General features: G+C 47.2%; 2 protein-coding genes across 6 annotated transcripts in view; one reads left to right on the plus strand and one right to left on the minus strand.

The window, feature by feature from the left end:
- The window catches only part of GOLGB1 (golgin B1), a 77901-nt gene that overhangs the window by 12383 nt on the left and 48840 nt on the right, over nt 1-16678 (plus strand). For 2 of the 5 annotated variants that reach the window (XM_068400599.1, XM_068400602.1), the window contains exon 1: nt 12576-12681. The exons of the other annotated variants lie outside the window; for them this stretch is intronic. The gene's annotated coding sequence lies outside the window, so the exon portion shown is untranslated. Of the gene's footprint in view, nt 1-12575; nt 12682-16678 lie in introns of those variants that run through there. 5 annotated transcript variants of the gene reach the window in all.
- On the minus strand, nt 2817-8649 carry LOC137664144 (guanylyl cyclase-activating protein 1-like). The gene is made up of 4 exons (XM_068401925.1): nt 8452-8649; nt 5775-5924; nt 3974-4064; nt 2817-2944 (listed from the first exon to the last, which is right to left on the minus strand). The coding sequence occupies exons 1-4, from the start codon at nt 8647-8649 to the stop codon at nt 2817-2819; spliced, it is 567 nt and encodes a 188-aa protein (XP_068258026.1).

Consider the following 16678-nt stretch of genomic DNA (forward strand, 5'->3'; position numbering starts at 1 on the left):
GGCTGCCGCCCCTGCGGGGCACCTGCTGCCCCCACAGCCAGGAGCCTCTGGACACCGCGCTGGTCCCTCACCCTCACAAACGCTTAACGGCCTGCGGGCAAACCTGTGCCAGGGGTGGCCACCGAGCCTCACGACACGCTTCCTGGAGCCCAAACTTCAAATTCCAACTCTCTGAATCCTAATCCTAAATCTAACTCCTAGCCTGCAAACCAAACCCCCTAAACCCTCATCTGAATTTTAATTCCTAACCCTTAAACTACCAACATTAACCCAATTCCCAAACCTGAGCCCAAGATCAAACCCCTGACTCTAACCCCAGCCTGAACCCTAACCCTGACCCAATCCCAAATGATAACTTCAACACTTAACATCCTAACTACATTCCCTAATCGTAAACCCCTAACTCCAAACCCTCACCCTAACCCAGAGAAGTTGTGGAGTTCCCATTCTTGGAGATGTTTAAAAACCCTAATGTGCTGAATCCAAACCATAGCTCTAGATTCCATCCTCCTCCTCGTAATCCTTCTATCAAAGGGAACAGTTCCAAGATATGTTTATTGTACATTTTTTTAATCTTAATTGTACAAAGAAAGCCAAGTAGGTCAGAAAACAATTATCTCCCCTTTACAGTGATTTCCTCTCCCCCTCCCCAGTCTCCCTTCCCATAGCTTCTGACAAAGGCACATACACTGCTGGATTGGTCTTTCAAGGAGCACGCTGGCTGCAGAGCCAAAAATCAGTTAAATCATTCAGTAACAGATGAACAGAAACATTAAGAACAGCACACACATCTGCAGCTTAGTGTAGTGATAGCATGATGTGTTTGTCTATCACAAATGTCATAACTGCATCTTAGCTAGGAAATGTTCCAGCACTGTCAGCAATGACAGCTAAGGAAGAACTAGTTTTCTATAATGTCTATTAAAAATAAATTTAACTCTGCTTACAAATATTCAGGATTATGATTGAGAATGTACTGTGTACATGCCCTTCTCCTTTATATACATCAAGAAGATTCTGTACAGTGTGTATAGCATCTTGCTGCAACACTGCTGGCAGCTACAACTTCTTGGTCATTTCTTTAATACATCAGCTGCACTTACAAAAAATAATTTCCTAAGAACTAAAAAGATTTTTTTCTGTAGGTCAGATGATAATTTAAATGCAGTTTTACATGTCACTGACCCACAAAACTTCAGGAGACTGAGGACTTGTAACAGGTACAGGACAGGTTTAACAGAGTCTTGAAAAAACACCTCTGCCTTCCTCAGTCCAAAGGGGCGGCACAGTCCAACAGCACACTCCCAACAATCCTCTGGAGAACTGAGCCTTGTTTGCCAATACCCAGGCTGTGATTCCTCCCAGAAGCTCTTAAGACTGCAGGTGTGTATGTGACAGTGGGACCTGGAGTATGAGCCCACCTGGCAATATGTTGGCACCTGCTCTAACCATGATCACTCACTCTCTCAAGTTCCAGTGACAATACTGACTAAATCTTCCTTGACACAGATGAAAGCCTGGACACTGTTCAGTATACGTACGTACATCACAGAAGCTTTAATATAAGCACGATTAAGTCCACTCTAGAGTCATCTTGTTACAGGTCTGCAAGTTCTTCCTCCTGCACAGGAAAAACATGCCCAGCTATGGCACAGGCCAAGTTCTGCTGAACTTTCCCTGCATTCCTCTTTCTGGTTCTCTCTCCAGATTCAAAGGAGCTTCTGGTTGTGACCTTACTTAACGTTAGTGAACAAGACAGAGCTTGCTCCATTTCTATCCATGCTACATCACTCTTCCCATCGTGTACAAAGACACAGACTCGTCTGTGGCGGCGCTGATCTAGAATATCAACTTCACTCCAGTATTCACATGAACAGCAGAATTCACACGTCACCTTGCTGAGTTGTTTCTTTTGCTTCTTAGGTTTTCCCCCATGAATAAAAAGAAAGACCAATAAAGGATGTGTGAAGCAACAATATTAGGATCATCTTCACATACTTCATTTATTCAGTTTTATGAGAGGAGAGTAGTAGGAAAACAAGTGTAAAAAAAGATTTGACCTCTCAGGTAATTCTTCTGCTTTGGGAAACTGAGTAGCATATTTTCTTTGGTTACAGAAGCTGCTCCTAAACTGTTGACTTGCTTGGTAAAGAGTTCCTTGATCACAGAAAGCTGCAAACAGCAGCATTACTGACAGCGCAGCTGGAAACAGATTTGTCATTATCAGCCTTAAAGACTGATTTTTCTTTCAGCTCTTGAGATCTTATGAGTAAAGCTACTTCTGTAGAGACCACCAAATCCAAGCACATCTGGTATGGACAGACATGCTGGTGTTTATGATCTAATACCATGAAAAGAACGGTGGAAGTTACATTCTTTTGATAGTTCTCTACATTGATAAGAGTTTGAAGCTCTCCTTTTGTAGATGTCAGAAATTCTCCACACTCCATCATCCAGTTCTGCTAGTGCTCTTCACAAAGTTAGCGTTACTTTTAGTCCATTGCAAAGTGACAATCTGGGACACAGAATAAGGAGGAAATTTGTGCCCTGAAACTTGGCCTTTAATTTTTAGGAAGTCAAGTCAAATACTGCCACCCAGATCCAGTTTTTCTGAACCTGCCCTGCATGTATGTTGCTGAGCTTCAGTATTTGTAGAGGAACATGCACTCAGATACACAAATATAGCAGTGTCCTTCTGTTCCTACTTCCATATGCATGTTTATGGAAACTTTGTTTGTTTTAAAAAATGCTGTCTCTCCTTTCTGGTGTGTGTACACCCTTCGGTCTATTGGCACAGCGTTTTCTCCCAGCGTGATTTATACACTATGCCGACGGTTGTTGATCATGGCCACAATGTGTGACAGGTCCAAACTTTTCATCATAACCTCCATGAACTCCTCGTCTTTCCTTGCTCCCTCCACAAATTCATCCAGAGAAAGTTCACCTGTGCCAGAGACAGACAGAAGGCATCAGAATCATGCCAACCCACCTTCGAACAGGAAAAGGAGTTCAGTAATCTAACTTTAGAGACCACTTATTTTACATGCACTGTTCTAAAGCACCAAGAGGCCTCAAATAGTCTTTTAAGCTTGCATGAAACTTCCTCGATATCCAGGCAACTCCAGCTTCCTTTTTTTTCACCACACAAGGGAAAGGGAACATAACAAAGAACAGAGGAAGCGCGTAGCTAAGGAGTGGGATCGTGGCCTCCTATAAATATGTGTGGATTGGCTGCCTCCTTTTTGGCCTAACCTGTCATAGTCCCAACCTGCCCCATACTTGCTGGCTTTCACGTTTAAAAGAAGTGACAGAAGGAAGCTGTGACAGGCAGAAATAGGTTTTCTGTCCTAGGCCAAAAAGCCCTTGTGCAGGGAAGCAGCTTGGCAGAGTTCTTCTGGAATAACAAAAGAGCAGGTCAGAAGGTAATGAGCACATGAAGTAGCAAGGAAAGAAATATCTCTCAGGGACATAGAGCGACTACAGGGGTGTTGACCAGCTTCTGACTGACTGGTCCGTAGCACTGGATGTGCTTGCTGTACTGCCTGTAGCAGACCCAGTGAAGAAACTGAACTTCAACATTAAATTCCAATTCTTCCTTTCCCTGCTGCTGAAATATTTAGGAGCAGCTGGGGCCATCTGTTAATATTTCCCTCATCTAACTCTGGCATAAGCTACACAGCAACATACAAAAAAGCAAAAAAACCCACCCACTCCATAACCCCACTACCAAAGTCATGTGGACAGAACACAGCTGAGACAGTACAGGGAACAAGTCCTGTCATACTGATTATGTATGATGCAAGGAGAAAAATGCCTTGGCAAAATTCATGGAGAATGCACTACTGGATGAGAATTCATATAAGAAGCAAATACAAAATGAAGAGGCATAAAGTTCAATCAAGAAAGGAAGATATGGGTGTCTGTCTGTAGCACAGAGACCATCTGAGTTGGGTGACAAAGACAGGAATCTTACCATCTCCATTCACATCAATTTTGTCGAAGACTCGGTTGGTGAACTCTTCTGCACTAGTTTCATGGTCGCCACCATTAATAGCTCGAATAGCCTAAAAGAGAAGAGCAAGAACAGGAAGCTGCCTAATGGCTCCCCAAACAACAGACTGATTCCAGTGCAGCCTGTCAATGTAGACGCAGAACAAGACAGTCGTGCCTGGTACCTTCCCCATAGACATGAACCAGCATCACAGGAAAACACAGCAGAAATCATCAGGCCTTACGGCTGGCACTGAAGGGTGCAAAGAGGGCATGGTTCTGGGGCATGGAATGAGCAGTAAAACCCAGAGGATCACCCTAAATCTGCTTAGTCAGAGATTAAGCACTGCAGAAGTGGCAGAATCAGGATCCACCTAATTGATCCGCTCTCTATTACCCTGTGGTTCACCAAGCCCAATAGACACTGTCAAACACCCTCTGCATTTGACATTATGAAATTCCTTTCTTATATGCTGTGGTCATTTTTTTCTGTTCTTGCTTTCCCTATTTCCATTTATATACTGCTTCCCGTGCGTCCTGCTTCTCCCTAAGGCTCACTGAAAATTATTGTTCAGCTTGAGAAAGTTTAAGCATTATTCACTACTGTTTACTACAATTAATCTTATTCATAACCATGTAGTGCAGGGTTCTCTTTTCTTTCCATGCCTAATTGTTTCCTTTGTTTAAGGATGTCCATGAAATATATGATTCCAGAGCCTTCATACTGATTCTAAGACTATTCATTTTCTAGTTTTTACCTTCTGATATTGGGTAAGTTTCTTTACTCTTTTTCACATGCCATTTTACTAAAACTAATTATCACCTCAGCAGCTTCCTAAGGCTGCCAAAAAAGACACTGAACTACACCCTCAAAATTCAAAAGGCAGTAAATTGGTTGCCACCATTTATTGCCCACAGGACTTGTTTCTCAAGGGCTCTGTGTTAAACAATTACTATCTGTTGCTGCACTGTGATGTCTGAGTATTTCTATTGCAGGTTATTAGTAGGAGGCTGTATATTAGTACAGTTATTGATTTGGTTTGATCTCGTCAATGCCCAGCACTAAAATTCATATCCAGGTGAGAATGCATTACTAGCATCTTATTAGTGGTTTTATATGTGGACAGCTCAGGCTTCAAATCTTTATCAAATCCATTTTCTGACCTTTCTTATTCAGAAATGTAAATTATTTAGGGTCATTGAATCTTTCCTGCATCTTTCTAGTTTCCCAGTCTCTACAGAATAATCTGAACTTCCAGCATAATTCATTCTGAGATATTCATAATGTCATGTTTATGCCTGTAATTCCAACACCTTCCACAACAGCTCTTTGCACACAGTCTTTTCTATTGACAGTCATTCTTCTTCAAACTATTTGCCAGAGTCAGAAACGTTTTATTACACTGTCATGTAGGAGCTGGTTCTAAAAAGCAAACGGGGAGTAACTCTCCATCTACTATTTGCATGGGGAAAGGACATATGAAGGACACATTGCAGAGACCACAACTGACAGTCACGGAGTCTGAAGTCTTGGAAAGTGCAATTTAGGTCCTAAGCAGCTAACACAATTTTACGGAGTTAGCTGTGCTGTAACGTACGTGGTGGGGGCAAAGAAGAGTCTGTCGAGTCTGCTTACTGGACTAGGAGATTGTGGGGAATTCTGCTAAAAGCAGAATGCTGTTAAAGAAGGTGTCACCCATGATCATCCATATGGGGAACAGCGAAAGTCTCCCTTCTGTGGTGGAATTTGTCTTTAAGGAAAGAGGAAAACCCTGGAGACTCACCTTAATGATGTTGAGCAATTCATGTCGATCAATGCAGCCATTGCCATCTACATCATAGAGCTTGAAATACCACCTCAATTTCTGCTCCATCTTCCCGCGGAGAACGAGGCTGAGGGCAGCCACATATTCCATGAAGTCAATATATCCATCCTGTGGGAAAACCAAAACCAAACTGTGACAGGAACAAACTGAGGGAGTTATGGCTCTGCTGCTGTTTTACCTTATTGCTCTTTAGATTCACAGCTAAAAGAGAAAGAAAAACAAATGGCACAGAGACTTGGGCTTAGGAAAAAGCTTTAGTACGCACACACACAGAGCCACCTTTAAGATCTCCTAAATACCCGGATTCCTAAAGTCCAGGCTACCCTGTGCTAGCTACCGGCAGAGATGGAAGCTGTACTCCTCATGGCCATGTGCTTGAACCCCTCTCTGCCCACCAGAGCTGACCGCCCGTGGCCTGCTGGCAGAGAAACTGATCCAGAGCCCTGGCTGCAAGAAAAGTGGAAGATCATTCTAGCTTAGCTTTTCTGTACTAGTCTGCTTGGTCTTTGTGGGGAAACTGCTGCTATTTCAGTAAGCCATAGATCTCTCTCTGCATTCTCTGAAAAAAAAAGTGACTGAAGGTATTTTTTAAAACACATAGAACATGATTTGACAGCTGGAAAAATTGTTCTGTATTTAGGTTTTTAAACATTCAATTTCTTGAATCTACAAAGAAACTCGAAAGCTCTTGTTTCCTCTGCAAGAAAAATGCCAGACAGTAAAGGTTCATAATCCCTAGATTTAACACAGACTAAAATTTGAAGTGGTTAAAAAGAAACAACAAATAAAGTGCATATCTCTGTCAAAGATTCTGAGTAACTACTTCAACAAATTACAGAGCAAAAAAAAAGGAAACTTTCACTTGCTGAGGTATTTGAACAAAGTCAGGTGCCTTTCTAGAGTGGTTGTAAATAAATATATGTAAAAGGCAGATGTAGGTGGACTAGCAGAGTGCTACTGTTTTACAGCAAGGACCACAACATTTTAAAATGCTCATTCAGGTTCAGTGTAGTACTGCCCTTATGTGAGTTTTTCATAACTTCATTGAGCAGAGTCACCGAAAACAAAGACAGCCAGCTCTAAAGGTGGGAAGGAGGGCAAGATTGCAATTTATAAAATAATTCTACTGAGAATTTATCGTCTTTGTCCTCAGCAGAGTTCTCAGAATCTGAAGGTCCAGAGAACAGATGATTCCATCCATTGTCAATGTCTGTATTACTACAGGGTGCCTTTTCCTCTGGGTGTTCTTGTTCCTTGCCCTGGTTTATAAAAGGAGCTTAGATTAAGTGGCTAACTATTAACAGGCTAAGATTAACTGATGTAGGTTCATCTCCACTAGTTGCCACACTCTTACTTCATTCCCCTTGAGATCACTATCACTTTATTTAGAAGATAGATTTTTATTTTTGTATGACCAAATTTGAATGTGAGAGTTGTCTTAAAACATTGTTTACTGCATAACATGGGGCTCACAGGAGAACTTTTGAATGCACAATATCCTTGAACAAATTTTGAAGTCTTTAACATCCCAAGAAATGACAGAGGTAAAGACGTGTGCAAGAACTGTAAACGTGCTGGTTTAGTTTATAAAACTGCTTCTCACCAGTATCATCACCTGGGCACAGAGAACTTGAGGATGAGACAGGATATTCTTTGCGATTTGCAGTCATTTCCAGTCATGACATCCATCACAAGACCTCAGCTACCCTAATGGAGCCTGGCTGCTCCTCTCTTACCTTTAAGAATTCATAATATTCCTTAACTCCTTATGCCTTCTCACGTGTCCAAACCAACGTTCTTTGCTCAGTCCCTGGGCTTTCCTTCTCCACAACTGACCCTGTGATTCCCCACCTGTTTCGCATGTCTCTGGCACTAGCTCCTCCTTGACTCACAGACGTTTGCTCCAGCCATTTCAGACCAATGCTGAATTTTCCCAGGCTGCCATAAAACCAAATTTCTTTGTCATTGAGATTACAAGCCTGCAAGCACATGCTTAAGTATACGTGGATTAAAAAAAACAGGCAAAAGTGAGGGGCACTGCATGCGTGTAGGAATTACGGGGGCTGCTATTTCTTGCCTTAGAGACAGCCAGCGGTCGCCTGTGACAGTGAGGAATCCCACCTACCTCCTAGCTACTGCTGTGTGCTGTGGCTCCCAGCGCTGAGGAGAGCAGCACAGGTTGTCTGCCCATGCGGTAACCTGGAAATTACTTCCTCTGAATGTTATAATGATTTCTATTGTGCTTGATTCCTGTAGTCTCTACTATCTAATACAGATATATTTTTGAATAATAAGAGTAAGAACATATAAGAATAATAATGAAATCTCCTTCCATTAGTATTTTGCTAGTCAAACAATGCCAAGTCAATTAATATACAATACAGAATTCTCAAAATTCAAAGACAAACTTGCACAAGGTAGTTAGATAATAAGGTATTATTACCTGTGGTTATGTTATCTATGTCATTATCTATGCATATTAATTTGCTCCTTGCACTTAGCTACTTTACCTTCATGACCCTCAGCAGCTTTCCACACCAGTGTTTGTAAGAGAAAACCAAGGTCTCTAAAAGTGCAGGAGTTGGTTCGCTTTTAAGCAGTAAGACGCAGTTAATTTCGTTGCCGGAGAACTCACCTTGTTCATATCAAACGTGCGGAACATCTGCTCAATGTACTCATTGGCCTCTGGATCCAGCCCTCGAAGCCCAAAGAACTGTTTAAATTCATGCTCCGTCAGCTGTCCAGAGGGACACTCCGTCATGAACTTTTTGTACCAGTGGTGGATCTCAACAGCCTGCAGATCATCCACTGTGGAGCTGCTGTTGTTCCCCATGCGTATGTGTGGTCAGAAGAACGATACTACAGGAATGATCCTCTTCCTCCTGTTGCTCTTACAGCACTGCCTGTCTGCTCCTCTCCACGTTCAACATTAGTGTCAGTTAAGGGAGGGATCTTACTTTCTACAAGCCAATTATATATGTTAATCTGCTTAGAGGCTGACTTACAAACCTGAAAGTTGCAATGATACAAACAGTCATCTTAGAAGGGAAAGGAGGTGCAAGATAATCTAGCAAATCACTGCTATTTCAGGAGCCAAATGAGAAAGGGAGATAAGGTTAATCAGACGCTGGCATCAGGAGCTATCCTGGTTTGGTACACTACCCTATTTTTAACCTCGATATAATTATACCTGAAGATAAGAGGAAAAGGCTACAAGATGTGGAATCTGAGGTGAAGTAAAGATCTGCAACTCTAACTGGATTTGAGAGTCTGTTTTCTCGAATAGAAATGTTGGATAACTTAGTGTACAGGACCAGAAAGAGTTACAGGAGTAGCCCATCATAAATGTTAGGCTGTGTGGGAAAAAGCTCATCTCCACACACTCAAAGGGGCACAGAGGAACAAGGGCAGGTGGGGGAACCCAAACAGTCCCCTGACCTGGCTAATCCCAGAACCACCACAGAATTGCAGTCAACCCATAAAGGGCTCATCTGCACAAACAGGAAGGAGCAAAAAGAGACAACCACAGGCTGGGGAACCCAAATAACCCAGTAAGAGAAATGAAACCCCTGTCCCGGCTCCTTCTAAGGCTGTCACAGGGGAGCCATCAGCCCCATGGGCCTGGAGGTGACACCCATCACACTGCGTCAATGGGAGTACCTTCCAGACTGAGTGGGGTTACTGCCTAGGGGTATGGAAAACATTGTGGGGTGCAGGGGAAGAGCACAAGACTTACAATAGGCTGTTTAGGTGAGGAGACAAAGGTGGGGAGAGGGATGGGTCTAGATGGTTTAGGGATGAACAAGCATGGGAAAATGGAGGGAAAGGGGATACAAGGGGCTGGTTGCATGTAAAATGGTTGTTGGTCAGTATGAGTGTCTCGCCATGCCCTGTGCCCGATCAGCAGAGTCTTTCCTGTCTTCTAACATTTCTGTTTTTCCAGCTGTGCAGCTCTGTTCTGTGTGCATGTGTGGGCATGGGGATTTAAGTGCCCACAACTGGAGTGGGGACCATGGGTCACAGCAGCCTGCATGTATTTGGTGCCAGCAACTGGAATCAGTGGGGATCTAAGTGCCAGCAGCGGGTGTCAGACCATGGATTACAAGGTCCCACATGTCTTGGGTGCTAGGAGCGGAGTGAGTGAGAGTATGTATGTCAGTATGTGATCACTAATGAACATTGAGCCAGGCTAGCCAGCAAATAGGTTAAGTGGTTTGGGAACCAGGTGTGTGTAAGTCTCTGTTAGTGAGACAACTGGAGTTGACTATCAGAAGGACCAGTGTTCCAGCCCAGCTGCTGGAGAGACTGTAAGGTGTGGGGTTGAGGGAGCCCCACTTGTCTGTGTGTGATTCTCTGCGCAGGAGACAGACGTCTGGAGAAAGGGAGGATCCTGAGAGCCTCATCACAGGTACTGGAGGGACCGACAGCGTACATGTCTGTGTATGTTGGCGTGCTCAAGGGGATCTGTACCAGCAACCGTAGCGGGGCTGTGGGCCTTGGGGGTCTGGCACGTCCCAGGGCCAGCAGCTGGGGAGACTGGGCAGCCAGAGACAGCTACTGGGTAGAGTGAGTGTCTAAGCCCCGCTACTGGAGTGATCTGCATCGTGCATATGTGTGTGTTTCCCATTGATGGATCTTCATCCCGATCAGCCAGAGAGGGGGGTAGGATGCAGCCATCAGCGCTGTCCGTGTTTGTGTGAGTGCTGGGTGCTTCTGTCTGTGTTACTGGCTGGGTGCATGTGTGTATGTGTTGTATGTATGTGTTTGTGTGTGTGCCTACTAAGAACACATTCTCAGGTTTGCAACTGGTTGGACCGGGGGCATGGAGCTGTAGCAGCCTCACCTCTACCAGGCCACCAGATCTGGCAACTCCTAACAATAGCACAGCTAATCACCATCTTCACTTAGGAATGGTTTTCATTCCAACATTTTATCCTCACAAACCGTACCTGTTAAAACACAGTAATAGCTTATTTTTGTAGCATTAAAAAAAACCCCTCAAACCCATAAACATTTTATAATAAAACAAAGAGAAGTAATTTTAGATCCTGAAACAATGAACCTTGCTAAACAGTCCATGTACTCATCTTTTGTGGCAAGCATCATGTAACAATGTAAGTAGTACCACCTCAAATTCACTTTCTCAAGAGCACATTAAATCAATGCAACTGTGTATCAAAAATGTTTCAGCTACTTATATTGAAGCTGCAGATAAACATTAAGACCATTAAAAAATTGTTGTGTTACCGAAATATAGTGAGATACTAGCGTAACTGAGCCTTGAAAATCATCACGATTAATCCATTTAAGAAGGACAGTATGTAAAGGAGATGGAGGATTTCTATCTCTGTTAGACACCGTTACAAAACACTCTCAAACTAAGAACTCACTGCGTTCTGGTTTTGACTGGGATAGAGTTTTGGGTTTGTGCTGAGGACAGTGTTGATAAGGCAGAGATGTTTTGGTTACTGCTGAGCAGCGCTTGCACGGCGTCGAGGCCTGTTCTGCTCCTCATGCCACTCTGCCAGCGAGCAGGCTGGGGGTGCACGAGGAGCTGGGAGGGGACACAGCTGGGACAGCTGACCCCAGCTGACCCAAGGGATATTCCATATCATACGACGTCGTGCTCAGTGTATAAAGCTGGGGGAAGAAGAAGAAAGCGGGGGATGTTCGGGTGATGGCGTTTGTCTTCTCAAGTCACTGTTAGGGGTGATGGAGCCCTGCTGTCCTGGGGATGGCTGCACACCTGCCTGCCCATGGGACGTAGTGAACGAATTCCTTGTTTTGCTTTGCTTGTGTGCGTGGCTTTTGCTGTACCTATTAACCTGTCTTTATCTCAACCCACGAGTTTGCTCACTTTTACTCTTCTGATTCTCTCCCCCATCCCACTGGAGGGGGAGTGAGCGAGTGGCTGGCTGGTGCTCAGTTGCTGGGGCTAAACCACGACACAGTGTTATGTTCAAAATCTTTTTTATGGACAAAGAGGAAGTATTCCTTACATACAGAATCATAGATCATAGAAGGGTTTGGGTTGGAAGAGACCTTAAAGACCATGCAGTTCCAACCCACGGAGGAGGCCACGGAGATGCTCCGAGGGCTGGAGCCCCTCTGCTCTGGAGACAGGCTGAGAGAGCTGGGGCTGTTCAGCCTGGAGAAGAGAAGGCTCCGCAGAGACCTTCTAGCACCTTCCAGTGCCTGAAGGGGCTACAGGAAAGCAGGAGAGGGGCTTTTGACAAGGGCATGGAGTGACAGGACAAGGGGAAAGGGTTTTAAACTGGAGGAGGGCAGGGTTAGGCTGGACATCTCTACAAGCGTTCAAGGCCAGGCTGGACGGGGCTCCGAGCAGCCTGCTCTCGCTGGAGATGTCCCTGCCCGCGGCGGGGGCTGGACTGGGCGATGCGCACAGGCCCTTTCCCGCCCGAACCACCCGGTGTCCGGCACCACTCCCGGCGCGGCCCGGCGGCCTGGCCCGGCCCCGTCCCGCCCCTCGCTGCCACCGCCCCCGAATGCCTCCGCTGATTGGCCGCGCCTGGTCCTCGGGCGTGTCCCCGGCCCTGCTCGGGATTGGTGGTTTTGTGCCATGTTGCAGGATAACCGTGGCGCCGCGGCGGCTGCTTCGTCGCAATTGGATGACGGTCATGTCTATCTTCGTGTCTCCGCAGCTGATTGGCTGCTCTGCTGCGGGGAGGCGGGTCCACGCCGGAGGCGGAAGCCTCCGCGGCGTGTTCCGGTGCTGAGGTGGCGGGGGCGGGATCGGTGTCCGGCGGCGGAGCCGTGGCTGGGGCCGGCGACTGTGGGGCTGGTGGCGGGTCCGTGCCTCCCCCGCCGCTCGGTGCTGCCCTTCGCTGCGTGGGGCCGGCGGCAGGTCAGTGACTCCCCCCGCTCCGTGCTGTCCTTCGCTGCGTGCGGTCGGCAGGGTCGCCGCTGTCGCCCGGCTCTCGGCGGTGATCCCGGGCCGGGCTCCTTCCGCCGGGCCGCGCTGGGACGGCGCTGCCAGCCCCTGCAGGGCCCAGGGAACCGGGATCCAGGGCGGTGAGGAGCAGCGGCGCGGGCTGGGCCGGCGGCGGTCCTTTCTGTCCGGGGCTCCGTGGCCCGGCCCTGCCCCACCGCGCCGGTGCCCACGCTGCGACCGTGCCGCCGTTCGCCGGCGGCCTGACCGCGGTGCCCGGGGGTAGCCGGCAGCGGAGCCCGTCCCGGGAAGGTCCGTGCCCTGAGGCCCGCCGGCGCACGGCGGTCAGCCGAGCTCCCCTCGGTGAATCCGGGGAGCGGCGGGGCAGCCGCGCGTTCCTGCAGCCGCGTCGGCGCTGGCTCCCCCGTCCCGCGGTGCGGGGTGTTGCTGGCTCCCGAGGCCCGGGGTTGCGGGTGACAGCCACGACCTCTGCTTTGATCCGTGTCCTTTTCCGAGCCCCTCTGCACAGCGGGAGAGGGTTGGTGCAGGGCTTGTGTCCAGCAGCAATGCCTCCGGTGCCTGTTTGCCTTCAAACGGAGGCAAATGCAAAGAATTAAACTCAATTCGTGTGTAGTAAACTTATAATGGAATAAGTTAGGGGAAAAACAGTGCCAAGTCTTTCTTCCCTGTGGCTGATACTTAGAAATGTACGGATTTACACACTGCTTGTTACGCCTGTGCAGACCGTTCTGGGACTGGTTATGGACGTAGGCTGTTTGGGTCAACAAGGGGAGTGTATCTCGGAGTAAAGGAGCCTCTTCTCCAACACCACTGGTAGTCCCAGTGCTCAAAGTAAAGTCTCGTGAGCAAAGGTTTATTAGTCATAGGAAAGCTGAGGAAAACATTATTTTCAGCTACAGGCAGAATACAAACTCTACCGGCTTACATCGTGAGCACAGCGCAGGTATTTTGTGTTCTGCTATTAACTACCAAAATGGAAATCCATACCAAAGTCAGTGTGACCCTGGAAGAGCAAGTCTTGTCTCCGAGAGCTGTGCTGTTTGCTTTATTTGGGTGAGGCAGTGGAACACAGAGTAACCTCTGTCCTTTGGTGTTTGTCTCGTTCTGTTTATGAGGAAACTGGCCAGCCTTGTATAATGTTTTCCTGCTATAAGCTCAGAAGTAAATACAAAGTGCAAGCACCAGGGTATTCCTGCCCAAAGTCCTTGAGGCTGATGCATAAGACATCTACCATCTTGTGTGCAGATTGTTGGCTTTGGGACAGTGTGTAAAGCTAAGTTATGCTTGTTCCTGGATTTATTCTCAGTGAGGTTTCAAAGAGGACTGAACTAGGCTCTTTACAGTGGTGTCCAGTGACAGGACCAGAGGCAACGAGCACAGACTGAAGCACAGGAGGTTCCCTCTGAACATCAGGAAATGCTATTTTACTGTGTGGGTTACTGAGCACTGGCACAGGTTGCCGAGGAAGGTTATGGAGCCTCTGTTCTTGGAGATACTCAAAAGCCATCTGGACACGGTCCTGGGCAACTGGCTGTAGGTGGCTCTGTTTGAGTAGTTTGGACCAGATGACCTCTGGAGGTTTCTTCTAACTTCACCCATTCTGTGATTTTTGTGGTAAGATCCTCCTTGAACCTTCTCTTTGTTGTCCTTCACTGAATTTGCTCCAACAAGTTCCCACCTCTCTTGTCCTGGGGAGCCCAGAACTGGACACAGTACTCCATGGAATCATAGAATCGTTTTGGTTGGAAAGGACCTTTAAGATCATCAGCTCCAACCATTAACCGAACACTGCCAAGGCCACCACTAAACCATGTCCCTAAGCACCACATCTACGTGGCTTTTAAATACCTCCAGGGATGGTGACTCAACCACTTCCCCGGGCAGCCTGTTCCAATGTTTGATAACCCTTTCGGTGAAGAAATTTTTCCTGATCTCCAATCCAAACCTCCCCTGGCACAACTTTAGGCACTGGTGAGGCCGCACCTAGAATCTTGTGTTCATTTTTGGGCCCCTCACTACAAGAAAGACCTTGAGGTGCTGGAGTGAGTCCAGAGAAGGGCAGAGGGGCTGGGGAAGGGTCTGGAGCACAAGAATGATGAGGAGTGGCTGAGGGACCTGGGGGGGGTTTAGTCTGGAGAAAAGGATGCTGAGGGGAGACCTTCTCGCTCTCTACAACTGCCTGCAAGGAGGGTGTAGCGAGGGGGGGTCGGTCTCTTCTCCCAGGTAACAAGTGACAGGACAAGAGGAAACAGCCTCAAGTTGTGCCAGGGGAGGTTTAGATTGGAGATCAGGAAAAAATTCTTCATGAAAAGCGTGGTCAAGCAGTGGTGGAGTCCCCATCCCTGGGGGGATTTAAAAGCCGTGTAGATGTGGTGCTGAGGGCCATGGGTTAGTGGTGGCCTTGGCAGTGCTGGGTTAATGGTTGGACTCGATGATCTTAAAGGTCCTTTTCAGCCAAAACGATTCTATGATTGAGGCTGTAGGCCTTATGGTTAGCTTGTTGTCCACCATGATTCCCAGGTCCTCTGCAGAGCTGCTTTCCAGCTGGTCCGCCTCCAGCATGAGGTGCATGGGGTACAGGAGTTTGCACTTCCCTTTGTTGACCTTCGGGAGGTTCCTGTTGGCCCGTCTCCCAGCCTGTCCAGGTCCCGCTGGATGGCCTCACACCCGTCTGTGGGGTATCAGCCGCTCCTTCCAGTTCTGCGTCAGCTGCAGGTGCTGAGGTGCGGCCAGCTGCCTCTGCGCTCCTGGGTGCGTCCTGTCCCGCCCTGGGGACCTGTGTGTGACCACTTTGTGCTCCCTAGCCTGGTCCTCTTCCACACAGGGTAAGTCGTCTTTGCTCCAGACTGTCCATCGGGTGTCGGTGGACTGGGATTCCTGAAGCCTGGTCTTGCCACTGAAACCTGAGGGACAGGAGACAGCGCGTACCTCGGCCTTTTCTGGGCCAGGTTTAGCAGCGCGCCTGTATTTTCCCTGGGCTTCCTGCTGCTGTTTATGTAACTGTAGAATCACTTTTCATTCCCCTTCACATCCCTTGCCATGTTCAGCTCACCTGAGAGTGTAATTTAAAAGTGAGTTAAAAAGACGTGAATCTGTAAGACTCGAGTTCAGGTTATTACAGTCCACGAGTCCACGCCTGTGCAAACAGGTGCAGAGGGGCCTCAGTTCCTGTCTGCATTCGGAGGAGCCCAGCTGTGAGCCAGCCCAGCTGTGAGCCAGCCCAGCAAGGCATGTTAGCCTGGGTTCAGTATCAGCCTGGACAAAGGCCCCACATCGTCCATGTAACATGCTTGAAATTGTGATGCCTGTAGTGCACAGATACGTGCTGAGCCCCGTACATATTTCTGGTTACAGTGGGTGTCTGCAGATGCCTGGATTCTACTTTTTTCCATATTTCTAATACCACTTTTAATAATTCATCTATTGGTTCTATCAGTCCTAAATCATGTTATTTTATATTACCTCGTGTCACGTCTCAACCCCACATTGTGCATTTGTGACTTGAAGAAGCTGTGGCCTCATGCTGAGTAGGAAGATCAGATCCATCCTCTTCAAACGCTGGTGACAGTCAGAAACAGGCGTTTTTGCATTTAGATGACTGTTCCCTAAAATGTGCTTTTACCACTGCCAAGACAGCAGGTTCTGTTCCTCACTGGGGCATTGTGGGGTTGGTGGTTTACAAAACTATAAATACTTTAATTTCCTTGTAATGAACCAGGGATTCCAGGTCTTTAAATGAGTCTTTTATATTACCAGCTTGGTGGACAGTTGATGTCGACAGAAGATAGTTCTCTATGACGAACTGTAAAGCTGTGTTGTTCTAGAATTCCATGCCTCAGCCTCCCCAGGGCCAGCTGAGAAGTAAGCGAAGTGCTGGTCCTTTTTCCCTGGCTGTTGTGTTGATGCAGAACGTGGCCAGTCCCGGCTTTCTGACAGTGTGCTGCTGGAGCAG

The sequence above is a fragment of the Nyctibius grandis genome, chromosome 5 (genome assembly GCF_013368605.1).
Source record: "Nyctibius grandis isolate bNycGra1 chromosome 5, bNycGra1.pri, whole genome shotgun sequence".
Taxonomy (NCBI): Eukaryota; Metazoa; Chordata; class Aves; order Nyctibiiformes; family Nyctibiidae; genus Nyctibius; species Nyctibius grandis.